The 20,523-nt window shown below is 43.5% G+C and overlaps 5 protein-coding genes across 8 annotated transcripts; 2 read left to right on the top strand and 3 right to left on the bottom strand.

Moving 5' to 3' along the window:
- Positions 1–65: 65 nt before the first annotated feature.
- RB195_010226 (uncharacterized protein) lies at positions 66–659 on the bottom strand (the record flags this gene model as incomplete). The annotated part of the gene is made up of 1 exon (XM_064191127.1): positions 66–659. One exon carries the CDS (start codon positions 657–659, stop codon positions 66–68), a length of 594 nt encoding a protein of 197 aa, XP_064048710.1.
- An 837-nt stretch (positions 660–1,496) lies between these two features.
- RB195_010225 (uncharacterized protein) lies at positions 1,497–1,952 on the bottom strand (the record flags this gene model as incomplete). Its single annotated transcript, XM_064191126.1, has 1 exon — positions 1,497–1,952. One exon carries the CDS (start codon positions 1,950–1,952, stop codon positions 1,497–1,499), a length of 456 nt encoding a protein of 151 aa, XP_064048709.1.
- Positions 1,953–2,198: 246 nt separating this feature from the next.
- Positions 2,199–2,606, bottom strand: RB195_010224 (uncharacterized protein; the record flags this gene model as incomplete). Its single annotated transcript, XM_064191125.1, has 1 exon — positions 2,199–2,606. The coding sequence occupies one exon, from the start codon at positions 2,604–2,606 to the stop codon at positions 2,199–2,201; it is 408 nt and encodes a 135-aa protein (XP_064048708.1).
- Positions 2,607–5,312: 2,706 nt separating this feature from the next.
- On the top strand, positions 5,313–19,034 carry RB195_010222 (uncharacterized protein; the record flags this gene model as incomplete). 4 transcript variants are annotated; one of them, XM_064191121.1, is made up of 12 exons in its annotated part: positions 5,313–5,344; positions 5,420–7,395; positions 7,444–7,772; positions 7,834–7,943; positions 12,843–12,996; positions 13,056–13,189; positions 13,274–13,437; positions 15,114–15,244; positions 15,305–15,404; positions 15,480–15,592; positions 16,039–16,186; positions 17,570–17,679. In XM_064191121.1, 12 exons carry the CDS (start codon positions 5,313–5,315, stop codon positions 17,677–17,679), a joined length of 3,501 nt encoding a protein of 1,166 aa, XP_064048705.1. The 4 variants fall into 4 exon arrangements, with proteins under 4 accessions (XP_064048705.1, XP_064048707.1, XP_064048703.1 ...); XM_064191122.1 differs by lacking the exons at positions 5,313–5,344; positions 5,420–7,395; positions 7,444–7,772; positions 7,834–7,943; positions 17,570–17,679 and adding exons at positions 12,773–12,783; positions 18,623–18,713; positions 18,787–18,862; positions 18,945–19,034; XM_064191120.1 differs by lacking the exons at positions 5,313–5,344; positions 5,420–7,395; positions 7,444–7,772; ... (7 more) ...; positions 16,039–16,186; positions 17,570–17,679 and adding exons at positions 18,474–18,570; positions 18,623–18,713; positions 18,787–18,862; positions 18,945–19,034.
- On the top strand, positions 7,434–7,928 carry RB195_010223 (uncharacterized protein; the record flags this gene model as incomplete). Its single annotated transcript, XM_064191124.1, has 1 exon — positions 7,434–7,928. The coding sequence occupies one exon, from the start codon at positions 7,434–7,436 to the stop codon at positions 7,926–7,928; it is 495 nt and encodes a 164-aa protein (XP_064048706.1).
- Positions 19,035–20,523: the final 1,489 nt, after the last annotated feature.

Raw genomic sequence — 20,523 nt, 5'->3', positions numbered from 1 at the left:
GCGAGGACGGGACATTCCTCTTAAATCGGAGCTGCGAAGACCGGCAAGGTGTTGTTATGCGCCGGTTAAATTTTTGAACACATCTCAAAGATCATGTGGGTAGTGAATAGTTTTCTAGACGTGGCAGCGGTGTCTGCCCACGTCTCCTCTGCGTAACAGAGCGCTGGAAGAACTGTCGAGTCGAAGAGATGGGCGCGGAGATCTTGATCCATCAGTTGGACCGTAGCTTCCCTGACGGCTGCCCACGCTGCTCTCATCCTTCTATTCAGTTCTTCCTCCAGGTCGTTCTCCATATTCATAGAAAGTCCGAGGTATACGTATGACGAAGTTTCCACGATTGGGGAGCTTTCAAGTTGTACTTCTCCCTCCTCGCAGTAGGCGATCATCATGAACTGTGTCTTCTTTCTGTCTATTCGCGGTCCTACTCTCTTCCTTGCTTCGTTCAATTCGTTGAGCATCGCTTCTGCTTCATTGGTACTGTTCGAAAACAGAACGATGTCCTCCGCAAAACGAAGGTTGGAGAGGAATCTTCTATCTATGCTCCTTTCTTCCCAAGAAAGCTGTTCCTTTATCCATTGCAGCCGTGAACAGCTTCGGAGATACAGTATCGCATTCCCTTCCCAGTGGGTATGGTGAGGGGCCGGTGGGGAAAACTGCATCTTAGGTACATCAATCGTAGCAGTTGGCTAATGTCCTCACATACGACGCGTCTGCACCTTGATCGAGCAGCGCTGACAACCCTGCATTCGTTTTTACGCTGTCGAAGGCCTTTTCATAGTCAAAGAAAGTTAGAACAAGGGAAGGTGGTATTCCCGACAAGCCTCTATGAGCCTCATCAGGGGCTGGATGTGGTCCAAGCAGCTGAACTCTTGACTGAATCCAGCTTGTTCTTGAGGCCGGGCTTCATTCAGCGTCCTAGATATGCCCGTGAGGATGATCTTAGTGAATATTTTGTACAACATGTTCAGCAAGCATATCGGACGGTAGTTCCGAAGGACCTCTCAGTCATCTTCTTATGGATAAGAACAGTTCGTTCAAGCTCTTCCAATGGTCTGAGATCCTTTCTTTCTGAAGGTAGGAGGCCAGACATGAAGCTCATGGCCACCAGCTCGATGAACTGATACCGCCGGACCTGATTTTATATCAGGTATAAAATCAGGTCCGGCGGTATCGGTTGTGCGAAGTTTCGTGCTCTTTATAGCGACTCGTACTTCACAAGGGAGAATCCGTGGTGGGCCTTCACCAGTGGAGATGATCGGTTTTGACGCAGGAGATGATGAAAGGCAAAGGTTCGAGTAGAACTTCTCCAGAATGATTTGAGGATCTCACGTTGAGAAGAAGTGCGAGTCCCGCCTTCGCTCAGCAAGGCTGCTAGCGGATTATTATATTCACGAAGATCTCTGCGGCACTTCTTTAGACTCGTTCTCCTTTGTGCTCTGGGTCAGAATCTTTTCTGCCTTTATTTCAAAAGATCCTCCTGCAACGCTTTTCTGCAGCTAGTGTTTGCTACTGTGCGATGCACTCGGATCAAACTTCAAAGTACTTCTTCTTCGCAACAATTCCTTGATGGTCGTCGAAATTCGGTCCACGTTTGTCGTGTGCTGCTTCGGGGCAAGTTCAGCACAGGCTCGCAATACTTTGAGCAGTATCTCGTAGTCCACGTCTGGGTCCTCCTCGATGTGCCAGTCACCTTGGAACAAGGAGTCCTCGAGTACGCAATCGTCGTAGACCACTTCTTTTATCCTTCTTTGCTTATAGCAGATGTTCTTTTCGACCGTGTGGCTAAGTCGTAATTTCGCACAAAGGAGACGGTGATCAGAACCACTGCAAAAGGATGGTACTACCGAGACGTCAAGCAGACACCACCACCGGTTGGCGAGTATGTGGGCGGTCTCCGCACGAGTCGCACCAATGGGCGATTCCCATGTCCACCGACGATGATTCTTCTTCATGAAAAGAGATATCGTTCGAAAAAGGCGAGCGGCGGGCAACAGTCCAGAGAGACAATTGCCATTTTCGTTCCGGTCCCCTAGTCCAAATCTTCCGATCCTGTACTACTCTTCTGTAGCCTTTCTTAGTTGTCGAAGTCCTCGACAACGAATTTCCAGAAAAAGTTCTCGTTGCGGATCACTTCCCCCACCTCTTCGTAAAATGCGTCCAATTCGGATTCATTAGCTGCTGATGTTGGTGAGTAGCAGTTAATGATGCTGATGGGTTTTTGGCGCAGATGGCGGAGGCGAAGAATGGCCAGACGAGGTGATAGCATCTAGTGAGAATCGATAAGATGTGCGACAGCGGTGCACAACTAAACCGGCACCGCCTATACTTCGCGACCGGAACCTTCTCTCCATGATTGACGAGTGTACGTCATTTATCGGTCGTACGTTCCTTCTGCACTTGGTCTCCTGCAGAATAATCACGTGAAATTTGATACGCTCTGCAGTTCTGAGAATGGCATGCAGGCCAGCGTCTGTCGACAATGTTCTCGCGTTGTAAGTATACAGTCCAAGACAGTCTCCATGGCGAGTCATATCTGTGTCGCCTTGGCCCAGAATCAAAGGCGTCTTGAGCAACCTGAGATTTGATCGCCTCTTACTGGTCGCCATACCGTTCGACGTCTGAGACGGCAGGACCTAGTGTGCAGGGTACTGAGGCAGTGAATATGTTGGCGTGGCAAAAAGACTTTCCTCAAACTAAGCAGTTCTGCCACGGCAAGCTTAGCTTTCACCACAGGTCGTCGCCCAACCTATATGAATCATGGAGCCACCTTGCAATATTTTGCTAAGACGGTGGTGAATCTTAGCAGTGGTTTACTATTAGCAAGGCTTCCGATTTCGGGAGGTCCAAATGTCGGACGTGTCGAACTCCTTCTCAGCTTAGGAGACCTTGCCAAACGAACCTTCGCTTTGCATCGCAGTTCGACGCCTCAGAGTCACCTCCACGCCACTATGAGACGGTAAACCGTTATGGAGGTTAAACAACATATTCTTACAATCATAGCAAAAAAAGAATCCCTTGGGAAAATTTTGGTGCGGATTCTGCTGCTTGCTTACTCTATTTTTAATGACACGCGATTTTGTGGTAAACGAATTTATGCGTTTTCTCTTTTGGTCTGAGAGGACGGAAGAACGAAGAGAGACGTCTCCGTGCTTTGCTTGACCCTGTTCGAAAGATCTTTCGACATACAAGTTCTAACGGTGACATCCCACTTAATCGGAGATCTTGTCGTGGATCGTGCTACTCTCCAATAAGATCGAATTCTTGTGATGTTTGGATTAGTATGTTTTAAATCGCCCTTCAACTTCGCCCATCTCTATCTAATAGTATAGAGTTAGTTCAATGTTGCCACTTTATGCACGATTGCTATTTATTTGTTCGGTCAACGTAGAAAGGTCATGAATTTGTTGTCCCAACAGATTCCACGACAGTCTAGTCAATTATTTGGATAAACTTTCGAGTGCTCTTCTAAAGCACTTTAATACAAGCCGTCACACACTTTTGTTACGACAGAACTCATTTGCGGTGGGCGTGCTCTCTGCTATTTCGATGATAAATTAAAATAGTCTAATTGGTTAGACTTTCCATGTCGCAGCTCCACAAGCTTTCGGAAGCCTAGAACTTTGCAGTATAACGTTTCAACTACCTCACCCTCCATTTTCTAATAAGGAGTTCAGGGGAATTTTTTGTTGGGTTCGTCTTTCCAGTACTAGGTGGTGGATATTCAATTACTTCTTCAATTTCACAGATTCAATTAAGTGAGTATGAACCATATCATCTCTAGATTTCTAAAGTTTCGGGTTTTCGCTGCTGTAAAAACTTCGTAAACTGAGGACTGAGGAGGTCCGCTGTGGCCGCACAGTCAATGGTTCGAAACCGCTCCACTATCAATCAAGCCTTTCGTCCATCCTGGATCGATTAATTGGAACCACACCTGGCTAGGAGGATAAAAACGCTGATTTCATCATCGGCTGGCCCGCGAGAGTCATTGCATAGACCAACTCCCGTTCGAGAACCTCAACGATCGCGAAGTACAGTAGAACGCGCTGGCACATTCCAAGTATCCTTTTATTTGTGAACTACGTCTTGAAGCCTACCTACTAAGAGAAAGAACTCAACATCGGAAATCTCCTCGAATATTCCACTAAATAATAAGAAGGCTACTAATCCTCTGGCTAACCTATATCAGATGCGAGGAACACAGTTCTCCTACAAGGGATCTATTATGAAAGAAAAGCTACAATAAGTGGTTACTTTAAAAAGTTACAGAAATTCATGATTAATTGTATATTGAAATTACACCGTGTGTACGTCTTCAAGTGTACTGGATAGTGACTTCAAACAATACATTGCAGATAGGGGCGATTACAAGAAGTGGAGCAGGTGGAAAAAATGAATATCCATGAATGTTGAATACTGAGAGGAACGATATCAGAGACACTGATTTTCGCCATCACTGTGAATTCACATGAATACCTAACTTTTTTCGCCTTATTTTCACTACCGTTTTCGCCTGAGGTCGCTACTATGCCTACACGACCGATGATTTAATATCGTTCAGGGCCAAGCTTTTCATAGGGGTCGGTAGATCCTACGAGGATAAAGGCACTGACTCAATGCAGCAGTTGACCTTTCAGTTCGCATTCGCCTTCATAAACCTCTACGATTTTGAGTTGCAATCGTAAGTGTGGGCGCATCGCAGAGGAATCTAGCCATATCGAGCATTTTATTTTTCGTCCTTTGTTCCCTCCATTCCCGGTGAAGATTTAAGGGTTCTCTTAAGTGATACGTTGAGAGTGAGAACGCAGACCTTGCAAACAAGGACAGGATTTTGTTCGTGACCTTTTTTTGAACGGTGTGTCTTGAAATAAGAGCGGGGGTACGGCTGTAGCTCATAGGCTGTTCCGTAACCTTCTTGATTCCTTCAAAAGAGGGAAATGTGAACAGAACCAATCGATGACTTAAGCAGCTTGCAGTACTTCATAAACCCAAGAGTTTAGAGTTGTTTTGTTAGTTCGCTTTTGTTCTGTCCTCTTGTTACGGCGACTAATATCACAAATGAGTCTTGAGTCATCACCAGAGTTCAGAGCTGAAAGTTTGTTGCTGAGCACTAAAATTCTGATCGTTTTTGGTAGAACTTCACCGTTTTCCTCGGAAATGACTGTGATGACATAGGCTTCTTATCATTTTCATGGAGAACGTCAAAGATTTCACCCTGAGTCATTGTTTGTTCGTTCATGACCGTACCATACAATCCTATTTCAGTTTCATTTCATATCACACTGTCTGCAGTTGTCTCCTGAACCAACTATGCAATGATTATGACCAAAGAGGGAGGCGACGATAGGTTAGTGTTTAATAAGAGACTTGCACAAAATATTATAGAATATAGCCGAAACATTCAATGTTATGTTGCGTTTAGTTTTTCATTTCAAAAATTTGTGTTTATTGTGAGCCGAAAGCAGTACGTCCAATCCCTGGAAAGCGAAGAAGTACTTTTAATCGGAGGAGACTTCAACGGACATGTCGATTCCCGGAAAGACGGATTCGAGAGTTGTCATGGTGGATGCGGCTATGGAGCTCGTAACGACGATGGGTTGCGAAACCTGGAGTATGCTGTTGCAAGTGACTTGATCATTGCTAACACGCAGTATCGGAAAAGAAAATCGCATTTGATCACGTACACCAGCGGAGGTCGTGAAACACAAATAGATTTCTGGATGTTACGCCGACGAGATCGCCGACTTCTGCAGGATTCAAAAGTCATCCCTACAGACCATGTCGCTGCCCAACACCATCTGCTCGTTATGGACTTGAAAATCTCCCGTCCAAGGAAGAGATATCCAAGGACTGAAACACAGCGCATCAAATGGTGGAATCTGAAGGATCGAAAGGAGGTATTTTTCGCGTCCATGGCTCCATCTACACTTCCCCACCCTACTCGTAGTGTGGCGGAAATGTGGTTGTCTACTTCCAGTGTTATACGCTTGACCGCAGAAAACACTCTGGGAAAGACGACTCTACGTAAGCCAAAGGTACAAAAGGCTACGTGGTTTTGGAACGAGGAAGTTCAGGCGGCAATTCGTGAGAAGAAGTCCAAGTATAAGCTCTGGTGGAGGACGCGTCAGCCTGAAGATCGGGGTGCTTACCTAGCGGCGAAGAGGAAGGCTAAGAAGGCAGTCTCCAAGGCGAAGTCGGACCGCTACAAGGCTGTGTACGACATGCTTGATATCAGAGAAGGCGAGCGGGCAGTGTATCGTTTAGTTAGAGAACGTCATCGCTCAACGTTGGATATGGAGCACACCAAGATCGTTAAGGGAGCTGATGGAGCCGTTCTGCGCCGCTCTGGTCAGATCCTGGAGAGGTGGCGAGAGTACTACAATCACTTGTGTAACGAAGAGTTCTGTCGTCCTCCCATCCCAACCGTTCCCAGCGTCGAGGGTCCTGTTCTACCACTTACTGCCGTCGAAGTCAGTGCTGCCCTCGCAAAAATGAAGTCGAACAAGGCAACCGGTCCTGATGACATACCTGTTGATATCTGGAAGCTGCTAGGAGATCGAGGGTCCATGTGGCTCGCAACTCTATTTAACAAGATCGTTGCAGAAGGACGGACTCCAGACGTTTGGCAAACTTCCGTGACCGTGCCTGTCTGGAAAGGGAAAAGAGACATTGCTGACTGCACCTCGTACAGGCCTATACGACTGCTCTGCCATACGATGAAGGTTTTTGAGCGTGCCCTGGAAGCTCGTCTGAGGAAAATTGTTAGCGTTTCACTCAACCAGTGCGGTTTTGTGAAGGACTGCAGCACTACGGATGCTATCCATGCTGTCCGAATCCTTCTGGAGAAACATCGAGAAAAGAACCGCAGTGTGCATCTTGCTTTTCTCGATCTCGAGAAAGCTTTCGACCGTGTCCCACATGAGCTGTTATGGATGTCCATGAGGTCGCATAGAGTACCAGAAGAATATGTGCGGTGGACGAAGCTGCTTTATGCGAAGCCTACCAGCGTTGTACGATGTGCTGTTGGAACAAGCAGGCCATTCCCTGTACGAGTAGGGGTTCATCAGGGTTCATCCCTCTCACCTCTGCTGTTCATACTGTGCATGGACACGATAACGAAGGAAATCCAGAAGCAGCATCCGTGGACTCTACTCTTTGCCGACGATGTCATGCTCGCGTCGGAGTCTCGAGATGATCTTCAGAAACAAGTGCAGTCTTGGAAGGATCAGCTGCAGCAATATGGATTGCGCCTCAACACATCAAAAACTGAGTACATGGAGTGCGGACCAAGGGTAGAGGATGGTTCAATTCGTGTTGATGGCACCGAATTAAACAAGGTGAACTGCTTCAAGTACCTTGGATCCAAAGTGACTTCCACAGGCGACATTGATCAAGAAGGTTGAGCACGTGTTAATGCAGCATGGATGAAATGGAAAATGGCAACAGGGGTACTGTGCGACAAGAAAGTCCCTGTTCGACTGAAGTCGAAGATCTACAGGACGGTTGTGCGTCCTGTTGCCCTTTACGGATGCGAGTGCTGGCCGACTATGAAAGCCTTGGAAAGAGTGCTGCACGCTATGGAGATGCGGATGTTGAGGTGGACGATAGGTGTAACGCTAAAAGAGAAAGTATCGAACGACACTGTGCGCTCCATCTTCGGTGTCGTCCCGATAACTGAAAAGATGAAGGAGGCGCGACTGAGATGGTTTGGTCACGTCTTGCGGCGGGAGGAAGATTCTGTTGCCAAAACCGCTCTGAAGCTCGACGTTTCAGGAGTGAGGCCGCGCGGGAGGCCAAAGATTCGCTGGTTAGACGGTGTGAAGCTGGATATGATAGATGCACGTTTGTGTACGGCTGATGCAATGGATAGAACCAAATGGAAGACAAGAAGCAGAAAAGCGGACCCTGCAACAACGCGGGACAAACGCTAGGAAGAAGAAGAAGAAGTGAGCCGAAAGCAATGATTTCTTCAGTTTTTAAATTCGGATAGTAATTCACGCTTTGGGTCTCACTGTTCTCCACGCGAGATCATCGAGGTGTAAATAGTAGAAAGATAAAATATTGACTTATTCCTTATTCCACCTTATTCCATCCTTATTCCATCATCATTTCCACTGTTGTTTTTCGAAAATAATAGTGATCCAAGCGACAAAGGAAGAGAAAAAACAACTGTCCTTCGCTTATATAAGAACTCAGATGCATTTAAAGAAGGTGGATGCAACTTCTTCAACGTTTACATTCATAACTGTCAAGCACAAACTAGAAGCGATGTTTACTAGTGATAGTTCATCTCATCCGTTTCAAACGCAGCGTGTCACTAAATTGACATAGTGTGGAAACCACAGGGAACCCGTAGAGTCGGGGTTGTAGATTACGGAACCCAGCGCGGCTTCGCTCAACTTCTACTAATCTTCGTAAAAAAAAGGAGTATGGAAACCTTTTTTTACCGCGATTTCAGTTACAGCACGCCTCCCTTGTGCACGCGCTCCATCCACGAGCAAGCCGGCGAAGACTGAAGAGGTCTTCTCACCAGCCTATTCACGTAAAACCAGCGGAGGCTGCTGAGGAGAACGGAGCGCACTCAGAAGGACGTTTTCTAACGCACCTCGTAGGGAGAAACGCTTCATCGCCATTTTCATGACGGATAAGGAAGATTGAGAGGAGCCACCTCAGTCTTACAATTCGAACTCTGCGGGTTCCTTGGAGTTTCCGTACTACGTCAATTCCCTGATACACTGCCTTTAATGATGACCATTCGAAAAGCATCACAGTTTATTTTCACGGCAAAGGGCACTACCAAGGGCGTGTGATTTTGAGAGACCCAAATTCAACTTTTCGCCACTGTTGTGCGAAGCGGGGAATTTCGCTTCCAGTTACATACATTGTTGCACGATATCGAGCAGTAAAAATCGCCGATTTCCATGAGTTGCGTAAGAACCGACACGCAGTAATCGAATTTTTCGTCCCCGATGCAGAACGTGCCGAGGATTTCGTAGTTGGTATTGTAATGTGTGCAGGACTGCCGCTATCGACTGAAGCACCTGTGGTTACCGTGTGTCTTATGAGGATGTTGCGCGCTCTCTGAAAAGTGGTTTCGTGATCAGGGCGAAGAGTAGAGCCAGAAGGAAACACACACTCGTCTGGAACTCATTGAAAAACGCGTAGTAGAGTCGGAAGTTGTAGCAGTACGACTGTCGAGCTGTAAAGTTATATGTTCCACATTTTGAGAGGAATGAATTGTAGAGGATCACATTTTGAGTGCTTCCCGTATTTCCAGGGCGTTCCATCATTTTTTCTCACGCTTTTTCCACACTCATCCTATTGGGTTATGCAACTCTTCTTTTCATCGTCAAAATCATTGCCCGGGATGCAGGTCGTGGTGAAATTGTTGGTCCGTAGTTAGCAGTTCTCAGTACCAGCGAGTCGGTGGTGGTGATTATTACCGGAACTGGAAACAACCATTAAATCTGACCAGTAGTTGTTTGTTTTCCGATGAATTAGTGGTGAATAAAAAATAAGCTGTTTTGCACACTGGTGACCTCTCTTCAATTCTACCAAGTTCATCAACTTTCGATTTTTGGTTGGCTCTGTTTTGATGCTCTGACCACCAACAGGAACTGTTTTTTTACGATTCCTGTACAATTCTGGCAGGCAGTTTGGAGTGGTTTTCTCTCTATTATGTAACCGATTTGTTTCCAAACAATTCCAATTATCTCCTGATGATCGGATAATACGCTCGTTAATAGTATCACCCATGTGGAGGTAACGATAGTCATTGCCACACCAAATGCAGTTTTTTGATTTGTAAGTTTTTTTGTTCACGTTACTAAAAATGTCAAGAAAAACTCTATCTGTAAGACTCTTTACATGATTTCCTATCAAATGTTGTCCAATATCAACTACACATTAGCGATAGCGATAGCAATACAATGGAAAATATCTTGCAGAGAACAGAATTTTAAGTTGGGATTTTGAAAAACGAGGGAATGAGAAATGTTAAGCGTGTGTTCCACCGGTTTCCCCTTGCCTTTGAGATACCATGCAAATGTTTTTTTCTATAATGGACTCCAATAATTTAGCACAGGGTAAAAATATAAACAAATATGAACTTAAGGTAGGGAAGAAACGTGAATATCGACATTTTTGATGGTATTAACTAAAGTTTCCGACTCTCTTTCCCCCTACTACGCTCAGTAACACCATTTTCGTGAAAAATTTATGTTGCTAAGCGGAGTATTGAGGGTGCCGCTAAATTAAGTCCCTCATAGGTATCGCAACATTTGGTTATTACTATCCCACTGATTTTGTACGCTGAAATATGCGAAAGATAATTTCCAAATTAAGGAAAACACTTTTGTTTTCTGCTCGAAAGGTTGACTCCAAAACCAAAAGATTGGCAAATTCAGCATTTAGATTTATTCAAGTTTCGAAAAGGTAGTGGTGCAATTTGTGTTTTTTTTGCGTCGAATCAAAAAGCCAAGGATTATATTCACAGCATAGATGTCCGCTCAATCAAAAAACAGTAATTTTGGCAGACTGGCTCTGCTGGCTAACCTACGTTGTTTATGCATATCTTCTGTAAATATTAGTATTGTATTATCACTTATTGTGATTATAGTGGGTGTAGCGGTTAGAGGTTCCGCCTCCTGCACGATCGATCGCAGGTTCGAATCCGCCCTAGTGCTCACCAAGCCTTTCATCCCTCCGGGGTCGATAAATTGGTACCAGAGTTGTCTGGGAGGATAAAACACTCATTTGACCCATCGGCTAGCCACCGCAATTCATTGTATAGGACAGTTACACGTTCGTAAACCTCAAACGATTCTGAATTTAAGTGAACGTGTGGGCGCATCCCAAGCGGATTCATTAACGCCAAAAACTTTAGCTTTAAATTTATGATTATAGTACTATTAGGGCGATTACAGAAACATCAATTTCGTATGATATATTATATTCAAGATCGATAAAATCTCTAGTATAAGTGCAAAGAATATTTTCATTCATGCAAGAAAGCGATAGACATTCCTGCGAGAGCTCAAACCGCTGAATAAAATCCTGCAAAATCTAGAAAAAACGATAGATGCATAAATAACACAGTATCTTCCAAAACATCAAAGCCAGAAGATAGAGCATTCACTTTTGGGGGATTAATGGCGTCACCCCACGAATCTGACGTGGTACGGATTTCCGATGGTCAAACTCTATCCGGGGTCGTAGATTATAGAGTGATTAGATAGATAGATTGTGAGATCCGGAGTGGTTCCGCTCTTCTCTCCCTCATCGTCGTAAAAAAATGCGTGGGAAGCGCTTGATTTCCCGCGAGGTAAGTTATAACGCTCAACTTTTTCCGGTCCCCTCGGCAGTTTGTTTATTGGTTTCACGTGAATAGGTGCGCGAGAAGACGCCGCTAATCTTCGACCTTGGATATTGCTTCTTTTCTAGCCAGCGTAATATCTTAGATGACGTTAATTGCTGTGGTAAAGTGTAAAGTTATTAGAGAAATTTTGTTCAAAAAATTTAAGCAGAGAACATGTTGAATTTTAAATTATCGTAACCTAATCGACATCAACCAGCTTAGAATCTCTCAGAAAACTCAATATATAATATGAAACCTTGACAGGCCACGAATTCGTCCAGTAGGGATCTTCTGTCGTATCCTTCGGTGGACGGGAGGCGAAAATAAGTAAATGCGGGAGTCGAAAGCAGATTTGTAATCTTTTCGCTTCTACAAAAAATATTCATTAAATTAATTCGTCGCAAGACTCCTTCATAAACGTCGGTATTCTTAGTCTATTCAGTGTTGCCGAACTAAAAGATAGAGGAAGCTTTAACTAGAGTTTAGTTGTCGGAAATGTCTTTGGACGCCAACTGTCGACATTAAAAATCTATGTTAGTACTATCACCGATATCTTGAAACTTCGAAACTGAACACTTTTTCCTTCTAAGTGAAGGATATCACGAGGCCTTCCCCTTTTTTACGATGCACAAGTGTATAAAAATTGTACGTACTCTAACGCTTACACGGTGCACAACTGCAACTTTTCCTTTTCGTTGAACTCATGAACTGTCGACGGAGTTCCTTGTGAACTTCCCTCATAGCAGCCGTCGATCTCTACAATTAGATGGAAATGTACATATATACTGGTGAAAGAGTTCTGGAACACCAGAAGGAGAATCTATTTTTGCTTCATTCATTTGCAACTTCAGTCACAGTGCTCAAACTTGCGCAGTCTGCAATGAACTGAAGTTAGACAGTGACATAAATCCGTTTCATGTGGGATTTTGATTTCTGGTTAGAGGGACTCTAGGACTCGATTCTGTGTACTTCGTCATCTTTTGAACAGTCATTTTTCCAGCAAGTGCTGCAGCGAGCCGCGGAGCTGGTAGTGTCGTGGGAACTATCCGCGGGGAATATGAGGTGCAAGCAGCAATTTCCAACTAACGTCTCAGGTTTTCTGACTCACTGACTCTTTCACATCAGTTTCCAACTAACGTCTCAGGTTTTCTGACTCACTGACTTTTTCACATAAGGGTGAGCGTTGTTGTGGAGCAAGGAGATGTTCCCTTTTCTCTCGCCGTCAAGTGCCTAACTATAGGTGGGCAGTGTCTCTCTCGCTTGATGACAGAATGAATATACGAACATGTTGCACTAAAGCACACTGTCACGTAATTCATCATCGATGCTACTTCTGCTGTAATTTCAGCTGATATAGTATTGAAATTTGCAAACTTTCAACAATTATATCATCCGCAAACTTCAGCCAGCCAGCTCTTTATGCTCCATTGGTGTAATCTTCATATCTCAATGCAGAATATTCATTCAAGGAGTGCTGATCTCTTTTTAGCTTGCTTCACCTGCTTCACCTCGATTCTGCATATGTGAACAGAACTGTACCACCTGTATTCCACGACTGTCCGTACGAATTCATTCCTGGTCGAGACGAAAAATATGCGCTTTGCAATATCACCAACGGAGACAGTCCTTGCTTCCTACTTAAGGTATATCCTGTCAGGAAAGCAAGTCGTGGCGATTGGGAAACGTTGACTGTCTCTTTTAGGAACTGCACAGAGCGAAGGAGTTCCGTATTTATGGATTCGCTGTCGTACCAATTATACTATCCATTCTAGCGATGATTTTAAACGTGACCTACTTAGCTATTCAGTTGAAAATTTATTTGAAAGAAGAGGAGAGGTTGTTTAATTTTACTCTGCACATTGTCCGATTTTTCATTGTGGTGATATTCAAAGTTACTTTCAAAATTGTTGATATTTTCAGCGCTCGGAAAAGGTACCTTTTCCTCATAAGTCGGACCTTGAGTACAATTATGGCTCTTCTTCTCCTCTACGTGGTTATCATTTGTTGGAAGGCTAGCGGCTTCTCCTACGCAAGTGTCATGATATTTCTGCTTCTCGGTGGTCTCAACTTCCTTTCTATTACAGGTGAATGCACTTTTCTGTTATAATCCTGTTAGAAACTACAAATAACTGTTTTCCGTCTCAAATTACACCTCATTCCAGAATGTTGGGGTGAACATTACTTTCTACATTTTTCACTCTTCCGAAAAATACTATTTATTCAGATCGTGGTTCGGTTAGATAAGATGGTTCACTCATGGCGTTTGTTTTTCCTCGTCGTAATCACCTGAGACGTTCTAGGTTTGGTTTGAGGCTTCGTAAGTGAGGCTCTCATCCAATTCCTCTGCACCGCGAGCAATCAACCCATAGTCGTCGGGTAATCTTACTCGAGAACGTCTTGCACTTTTGGTATCCACGTTAGCCATTTTTCGCTCCATCTTCTGTTCACCGCCGTTTTTCTAACGATGTAATCGGCTCACCTACGCTTGGCTTTTCACGTAGTTTCCTCTGAGTCGTAAGGATAGGTGATTCTTCTCGAAGGAGCGCAAATTTCAGTTTGGTATAGTGTCCTTCATCAGTGATATGTATCGTTTTAGACGTTGCGGCAGCATTAAACTGCCTCTTTTCTGCGTTTCAGAGCAAAGCAAGGTTTGCCAGCTCGAAGAAATGAATGACTACGAACCGTCAATTGATTCCTTTCTTTCCTGACGGGAGACAACGCAGCTACGCTCCCCATTCCTCCTTTCCATATGTTCTTCCTTCAAATAGTGTTCGTGTTCAGCAAATGAAATGAGATAAAGTAGATGAAAAGCGTGTTCATCCTATTTTACCTCCAAGTTGTATTTCTCCCTCCTCACTACAGATCCTCCATGATCTGTCTCCTTTCGGTCCACTGGGATTCTTACAATCTTCCGCGCCTCGTTTGATTTCATGAGCGTACTTTTTATTTTACTTCTACTTTTCCAAAAAAAGAACGTCGTCTGCAAAACAAAGATTTGGGAGGAGTCTTTCATCAATACGCAAGTCCTTTTCTTTGCTGTGCGTCGTATCTCCTCCCAGTTCCGATGGTATGACAAGGGGATCTGAGGAACCTTCTCCTTAATCAATTAAGTTCTCCATTACATTCTTTTCAGGTTCTCCCATAATTCATAGTCTATTTAATCATGGCGAAATCCAGTTTAATCCTAAAGTTAGACATAATCTAGTGTTCCTGATATAGGGAAGAGAATGATTTAAGTCGAGGCTGTATGCTCGGAATGTTCGAAGTTCCCGCTGTGCTTTTTCTCTCTTGAATATGCTTGAGCTCAAAACAGGAACAGAATGATGGGAAAGATCTGATAGGAAAAACACAAACTTTTTGGGACCCGTTTCCATCTCATAGCGAAAAGAGGTGTGGGTCCTGTTTTCGGTTTTGTAATGAACCCATTGCTAATGATAGTTTTTCATCCACAGACCCTACCTAGTTCAGCCGCTCCAGCTTGCTCCACACTCCCAACTACCTCATTCTTCCTCTCGTTTCTATTGAATTACTACGATCTGATAGTTGCTTAGTGTTGAGGTCTGCTATATCTAAAAGTAATTTGCGTGAATAAAAACACAAACAAAATTTATTGGACATTTATTTCTTGTGCTGTTAATTGTTGAGTTCTCCTAAGAACCCTTGTACCTCATGTACCAAATGACAAATGTTCGACTTCTTCTGTAATAGATCCGATCCTACTGATGCATTTCGGTTTAGAACAAATTCCAGATTATTTCAGGAACCTACATCGCCCTGTCAATATTGCTTTACACAGCAATAGTTCACCCATTTTATTATCACTCAGAGTTAACAATAAAACACTGTTATGTGCTGATCGCCCTTATATCGCTTTTCTCAACGATAGCATCGGTAAGCAAAATCACAGCTACTGAGTTTGCTGTCTTAGATAGGATTTTTCCATGTTTCAAGACTTGTGTCGGTCTCTGGGGAGCAACGCTTTTTTATCCGGACAGCGCGCCCGTATCCTGTACGTTCCGAGGGTGCCAGAAGCCATTGGCCATATTAATTGGTTGGTCACATATTACTCGTATATTAATTTTGCTAATACTTAGGCGAATTTGACTTCACTCCTACCTTTTTCTAGTGATTGGGCTTTCAATGTCGTATGGGTCTGTTCTCGGCATCTATGCTGCGCTCATCATCAGACTACAAATACGTCTGCGGCGCAGTCGAATTTCTCTCGATAGAACCACAAAGGTGACACTGAACAACAAATGAAATTGAGTAACTAGAACTCTTGTGTAATTAACGAGATTTATTACTACTTACGTTTTGTGGGTGCGTGTTAGACAACTCCATAATCGTTGTCAAGAATTCTCTTCAAAGAAAATCGACCTCATTTGTGATCACCTTATCATTTTACAACTTGAGTCATTTTTCTGCCAAAATGCTCAGCTAATTTTCGTTTCTCACAACTTCTTCAGTCAAGATAAGCTGAAGAACAATCAAAATCTTTGTGTGAACATCCTCAAGCTGTGCTATTGTAAGGCTTTATTTCCTTGATATGGTCAGGTCGTTTTTAACAAGTAGTGTGGTTAGGATCTATTTGCGGATCTGTTCTGTTATTGATTCCGATATTTAAACACACAGTCTAAGTCTCACTTAATACTCTGGATTTCTTTCTTCCAAATTGCTGCTTTCAGTCAGATCACAACGACGAACGTCAGCTGACTCATATGAGGGCAATGAATCGACTGGGCATGAATATGGTCACTTTTGCCGTCGGCTCAGTTCCTATCCTTATCGTGTGTATCGTAGCGATGGTGAACCTAAGAAGTCTATCTTCGTTAGGTATGCTACGAGTCCTTTTACAAAACGATTAAGCGCAATTTTAGAATGCGACGTTTTATTTTGTTATCTCTAAAACTAGGAAAGAAATCTGACCAGAACCTATAATAGTTGTGTTACCTTTCACTTCTTTAAAGAAGGGCTGTATGGTAACTGGTCAATAGGATCAGGTTGACACCAAACTCGGTTTCGCTAATTTACATTTACTTGCCGTTCATTATAGGGCAAATGCACAATATTTGCGCCACACTGAATCAACAGACTCCTTCTATGAAGGCACTTTTCCCTATTATTTCCCAGCCAGAACCACAAAGCCCCTCTCCTCAGCAGAACAAATCCACTACGGCTACAAGTCGTCTTGCAAAAAGCGCTACATGGTTTTCCAGAAATCGAGAAGAAAAACTTCTTTTGGAGCTCAGAGTTGCGAGTTACGACGCATAAATGGCTAAAAGCGGATTGAACTCTGTCCAACTGGAAAATCCCAGTGAAAAATTTCGTCATGTGCGCTGCTAATAGCAACAAAAAATGATAAAATGTGAGTACTCATGAGGGAAAATGTTGCAACGTGTCTTTCGACACAAGAAGTCGGACGAAAAAAGGTTTATTTGAAAACATAGAGTACCACACACCATATGTTTTTTTCAACTTGGCTCGACAACCTCCAATACGTTTACGAAAGGTTTGAGCGATTCTTGCAACCACTTATACTTTTCGCTCGCTTCGCATAATCTACCCGGGAAGCTGGGAACGAAGTGGCGTCTTATTACGACGAAACCGTCACCCATGTGAAAAATTCGATTGAGTTTCGAGCAATTTTGAAGCACTAAGAAATACGGCCACATTTCATGTATCCGATCTACGTATTGTCTCCAGTAGCATTACGAACAATTCTTATCTAGCTACGTAATAGGAATATCCAGTACTATCTACTTCTTCAAATCTGATCTCTAACCGTGCGCAACCGATGTGCCACCACCACAGGTCAAATACGAAACCAGCAAGAACAAGGAAATACCGGAAGGAAGGAAACGCATGTTGGCTGCATCCCAACATGCGTTTTCAGAATCGAGAACACGGCACATCTCGTAGTTTGTCATACAAGCATTGCTGCTGACGTGACTTCTCCCTCCGCCCAAGAACCGTGTTTGAGCACTAATGTGTTAGATGAAATAGACGATTTTGGAATAGTTCACCGGTTCCCGTAATTCGCGACTGATTCTTTAAAGTACAAGGACAAAGTGTACGGTGCTGATCAGTTGCTACGGGAGTACAACTGCGCGGTTGACTTCTATTCCGAATTGTTTTGTCTTTAATGGTTTCGACCTCAGAACTTTTCTGAAACTGCTTTGGATTCGTCCAAGCATTTTGTTAGTTGTTTCTTTCCAGCTGCACGCGGAAATAATTCCTATGATATATCGTCAATGTTACATGTTGATACATCAATGTTTCTGCTTCGAATTATAACAAAATTTAGTGACAAAAAGCTATCACTATAGATACTACTAGACACTTTCAGGTGAGTTTGAATACTGTAGAGGAATTTATAACTTACAGGGGAAACTAGACACCTCCGGAAGTGCAAGCCTGTCACATTTCCTTAAAAATTCGCTTAAATAGACAGTAGGACTATTTAAAATGATTTTGGAGTCTTACTGTCTAAGGAAAGGATGAAGGAAGCATTCCAAGCTAGAGTTGGTCGCTCACTTCTTGGTGTTGGTAAGAATGAACAACCAACTGTTTCCTTTGGTTGCGGCACACGGCCTAAAACTACAAAATCGTTTTGAGTGAACCTATCTTGCAGGGAAATTTCAATATATTCTGGCAGGCTTACAATTTGGGAGGCTAAAATAGGCTAGTATTGCATCATACATAGACAAACCGTTTTCACCTCTGCGGTGTTTTGCCCATGTTCGACTGTCTCTGAATCCTGGCATGTTGAAACGTAGTTTATAATTGATTTTCTTGAGCTGTAGCCAGGATTGGTATTGATCTTCCTTCATTAAACAACAGCTAACTTTTCGGCGTTATCGTTATCCCTACAGAAAGCACTCAAACGATAGGTAAACTCAAACAGCAGCAAATCACATAGTGCTTACCTCATTTACTAGATCTGATTACGCAATAGACCACCACGTACCACAATTGTGAGTCACAAAGGTTTTTTTATGGGGAGCTCACGGCCCGCCCCGCAGATCAAAACCCGCATAGGTCTTGATATGGGGATAGCTCGTTTGTGATCGTAATGCACTCATCCTTCCTGTTATTCTTGGACTTTTGGCGGTGATACAAAATGCCTCTAGTGTTCTGCGTGCTGCGATCTGTGGTGTTTGTTTTTCAAACGGCAAACTACCGGACAGACCTAAAAACCGGAAAATCGTGGTGGATTGGTATCTTCAGTGATATAATACCACCTTATCCCAATTTATCGCGCTGTTTTAGGTGAAGGGGAGAAATCACCTTGCAAAACCTATTTGAATAGCCGATTATTTGTTCAAGTCGAAATACTCGCAGCTACAGCTGCCATTGTATGGTAAGTACTTTCACGCTATTTTGCTATTTCTGTTAAAAAATGGAGTGTTTCTACAATTATTTGCGATTTCTAGGTTATTGGCTATGATCTTCGATCCTATCATCAACACCGTTGCTGACCGCAAGATCATGGCTATGTTGCGAAACTGGGTATGTCTAGGAGTGTTTTGAAAACATTATCTGGTTATACATTGTACACTGTTACTGCAGTACCACTAAACGAAGTTTTCAGTCGCACTGCTTTCGGAGAACAGTGAAATCAGTTCGGCGACAAGTAACGGTGACTACGCAAGTCAGCAGGTGCACTGCTACAAACGACTGATCTTGTGAAAAAGTAGATTTATAAGATCTTAGATGTATTTGTATACTCATGAGTTTCCACTTTTTTCTCTGTTAATGAAGACCTCAATAACTTAAGCATCTCATGCACTAACAACGTTCGACGTTCGTTGTGTACGTGGTACAAAAATCGATTGAGTAACGTCAATTAGTACATATATATGAAGTATATTAGGGTCAAAACGACAAGAACCACGGTGGAATTGCGTGCGCGGCTTCTCTCGAGACGGTGCGGCGGAGCGTAGCACTTAGGAGCGCGCAAGAATTCTTGCATGCACCACCCATCGCTGGAGTTTGCGACGGTCCCACCTCGGTTTCAACTGCAGCCTCCACCGCGCGGTTTCGAGCGCGTATGCAAATGTTCTATGTCATGAAATCCTTGAAATACGAGCAATTATGTGACTATTTCCTAACTTTCATTCACTAAAGAAATGACGGGCTTCCTCAAAACATCACACTTTTTTCTACGAGATAATCTCATAAGTGTGACGAGAGAGCTTGTTTGTAGGCTCCGACCATGTACAACATGAGAGTCTCTCGCTAATGCTCTGTTAAACCTATCTTTACTGACTACTCAACATTCACAACTGTGTCCTGTTCCCAACCATGGGCCAACAAGTGTATATCTACGTGAAAGAGTACAGCAACTTACATTTCATGTTTATCAACTCATCTGCTGGCAATGAAACTACAGTGTCTTGGCGATGTATGAGGAAGTGTAGGGGAACTTCATAAAGAAAGAAAAATATATTCAGGGTCGTGTCTGCTAGTCCTAGCCGCTTGCCTCCAAAGCTCTGAGGATGTTCTCTAATATGTTGCATTTGCGATTTTTTCAATTTGTTCCTCCGTTTGCTGCACCTTCCTAGCAAGTGCGAGACACGTGCGCAATAATTCAAACACGATTGCGAAACACAACATAATAACCGTATTACTCCGTGTATGCACCAGATGATTGCGAAGTACGGTTTACGAAAAGCGCGAGAAGAGGGTGCCTGTGATGGCGCGATTTATACGGATCCTTTTTCATGCCCTATTAGTAAAGCGATAAGGCTGTGGCCTCAGAGTACAGGTGGTTCAGTGGTAGTAGTATAATAATTTATTGACAGGCAAAGACGATATTGATAGGCAAAAGCGATATTGATAGGCGAAGAAGTTATTGATAGGCGAAAGCGATGTGCTCACTGGGAGCCATGAAACACAGGAATGCCGTTGTGGGCGGTCGTTAACAAAATAAGCATAATGAGCAATCGTAGAATAAACAAACTTCGTGGGCGGTCATCTTGATAAGATGACCGTCAAAATATAACTCTTTACAATGCCGAATGTTTGTATAATGGATATATGATACAGCGCCAAAAATATAGCATAACAACGCAGAATTCGGGTCCTGATACAAATGTCAGGACAGTGCCAATCACCTAGCTCGCTGGTATGCGTTGATCAGCGTGATTAAATACATTGCTTGTGGAGCG

The sequence above is a fragment of the Necator americanus genome, chromosome III (genome assembly GCF_031761385.1).
Source record: "Necator americanus strain Aroian chromosome III, whole genome shotgun sequence".
Classification (NCBI taxonomy): domain Eukaryota; kingdom Metazoa; phylum Nematoda; class Chromadorea; order Rhabditida; family Ancylostomatidae; genus Necator; species Necator americanus.
The sequence above is the reverse complement of the archived record's forward strand: the minus strand, read 5'-3'. Positions and strand labels throughout refer to the sequence as shown.